The sequence below is a fragment of the Lepidothrix coronata genome, unplaced genomic scaffold (genome assembly GCF_001604755.1).
Source record: "Lepidothrix coronata isolate B3197 unplaced genomic scaffold, Lepidothrix_coronata-1.0 Scaffold1463, whole genome shotgun sequence".
NCBI lineage: Eukaryota > Metazoa > Chordata > Aves > Passeriformes > Pipridae > Lepidothrix > Lepidothrix coronata.
The window spans coordinates 2014-4335 of record NW_016691643.1 but is presented as its reverse complement, the minus strand read 5'-3'; the positions used below and the strand labels follow the sequence as shown (position 1 = coordinate 4335).

The 2322-nt window shown below is 72.7% G+C and overlaps 1 protein-coding gene across 1 annotated transcript; it reads left to right on the top strand.

The window, feature by feature from the left end:
- Positions 1-206: 206 nt before the first annotated feature.
- Positions 207-2004, top strand: LOC108510591 (collagen alpha-1(I) chain-like; the record flags this gene model as incomplete). The annotated part of the gene is made up of 2 exons (XM_017840259.1): positions 207-1741; positions 1992-2004. A coding segment is annotated over one exon (1490 nt), but the record flags the coding sequence as incomplete, so codon positions are not given.
- Between the last annotated feature and the right edge of the window lie 318 nt (positions 2005-2322).

Genomic DNA, 2322 nt, shown 5'->3' with positions numbered 1-2322 from the left:
GGGGGTCCTAGGGGGTGTTTTGGGGAACATTTGAGTGGTTTTGGGGTCCCAGGACCGTCTGACCCCCCCCGTTCCCCCCCAGGCTCCCTCCTGGCCGAGTTCTCGTTTTTCAGGGGGGTTCTGGGGGGTCCTAGGGGGTGTTTTGGGGAACATTTGAGTGGTTTTGCGGTCCCAGGACCGTCTGACCCCCCCCCGTTCCCCCCCAGGCTCCCTCCTGGCCGAGTTCTTCTCGTTTTTCGGGGGGCTGGACCTGCCCCGGCTCCTCCTGTCTCCCCGCGAGGGCCGAGCGCTGCCCCGGCCCCCCCCCGGCGCTCTGGGGGGGCTCCGCCCGGGCCCCCTGACCCTGCAGGACCCCTTCGAGCTGAGCCACAACGTGGCCGCCAACGTCCCCCCCCGGGCCGTGTCGCGGTTCGGCCGCTGCTGCCGCGAGGCCGCCAAATTCTGCCGCGGCCCCGAGTTCCGGCACCGACCCCGCCGGTCCGGCCGCCCCTGGGGGGTCCTGGGGCTCCTCCGGCCCGGGGGGGGCACCCCCGAGAGGGACGGGGGGGGCTTCGCCATCCCCCTCCCGCTGCGGCCCCGCGGGGGTCCCGGGGGGGGCCCCGGGGGGTTCCGGGAGGTTTGTGGGGCCGTGGGGTTCGTGCTCCGGGACGTCCTGGGCTGTCACTGCGACCCCGGGGGGGAACGGGGGGGCCCGGGGGGGCCCGAGGACGGGGAGGAGCCGCCCCCGGGTCCGTCACACGCGGAGGAGTCACCGCCGGGGGCCGAATGTCACCTCGGGGGGGGGACGGGACCTTCCCGGGGGGGATCTGGGGGCGCGGGGGGGGCCGAGGAGCTGCCCGTGGGTCCGTCGGGATCGCCGGGGTCCGGGGGTCCCCTCGGGGGGGCGGCGGGGGGAGATTCCCGAGGGGAGCTCGGGCTGCTCCAGGGTCCGTCACCGGCCCCGGGCTCGAAGCGGCTCCGCCCCGAGGCCCCGAACGGCCCCGGAATTCCCCCCGGGAAGCGCCCCCGGCCCCCCCCGCTGCTCCCCCCGTCCCTCTGGAGCTGCTCCGTCTGGCACCGGGTGTGGAGGGGCCGCCGCCGCCTCCGCCGCCGCCTCCGCGACCCCCGGGGGGGGCCCGGGGGGGGTCCTGGGGAATGTCCCGGGGGGGCTCAGGGGCCCGGGGGGGGTCCTGGGGAATGTCCCGGGGGGGCTCAGGGGCCCGGGGGGGGTCCTGGGGAATGTCCCGGGGGGGCTCAGGGGCCCGGGGGGGGTCCTGGGGAATGTCCCGGGGGGGCTCAGGGGCCCGGGGGGGGTCCTGGGGAATGTCCCGGGGGGGCTCAGGGGCCCGGGGGGGGTCCCGAGGATCCTGGGGGGGGTCCCGGGCGGGACCCGCTGGCGCTGGAGCGGGCGGTGACCGAGGCCATCGTGCGGGGGGACACCGGGGACCCCCTCGGGAACCCCCCCGGGACCCCCCCCGGGGCCCTCCCGGAGCCGCTGCTGCGCTTCCAGGCCCGCGCCCGCCGGGGGGGGTCGCGCCGGGACCCCCAAGTGCTGCTGCGGCTCCGGCCCATCCCCGACCCCCCCCCGCCGCTTTTCCACGAGTTTTTCCACTTCCTGAGGAGTTTCCTGCCCGAAATGGTTCGGCAGCGCCTGGGAATGGGGCGGGGGGAGGGGGGCGCGGACCCCCCCGAGGGGGGGGAGTTTTGTACGTCCTGAGTTTTTCCAGTAAAATCCGTTTTGCAGTTGGCTCCTGCCTGGGGGGTTTTGGGGACAAAACGGGGGGAAAAAAGCAGCTCTCAGGGACAGAAATCCGCCCTCTGTCCTTGTCACGGGTTATCCCTTAAATTCCTTTAATTTCCCTTATTTCTAAGTTTTGGAGGATTTGGGGCCTCCCAGCACCGGCTCGGCTGGAAATTGGGTTTATTTCGATGTTTCCCGGGGGTGTTTAACCCTGAACACCAGAAGATTTGGGTGTTAATGTTAACGACGATAATCGGGGGGGTTCCCAGAGGGAATTTTGGGGAGAAACCTGCGGCCAATGGGAGCGGCCGGTGCGAAACTCGCGCGCGATATGCAAATCACCCGCGAGGGGGCGGGGCGAAGGCAACGGGACCGCGCGGGCGGCCAATCGGGTAGAAGGGGAGGCGGGGTTATGCAAATCGTGTGTCTTTCGGTCGCGCTCAGTGACGTCACTCGAGCGCGACGCCGTCACCGCAGCGACGATGGCGCTGAACGCGGGTGCGGCACCGGCGGGACCCCCCCGGGAAAACCCCACCCGGGAAACCCCCCCGGGAAAACGCCCCTCGGGAACACCCCCGGGAAAACACCCCTCGGGAAACCCC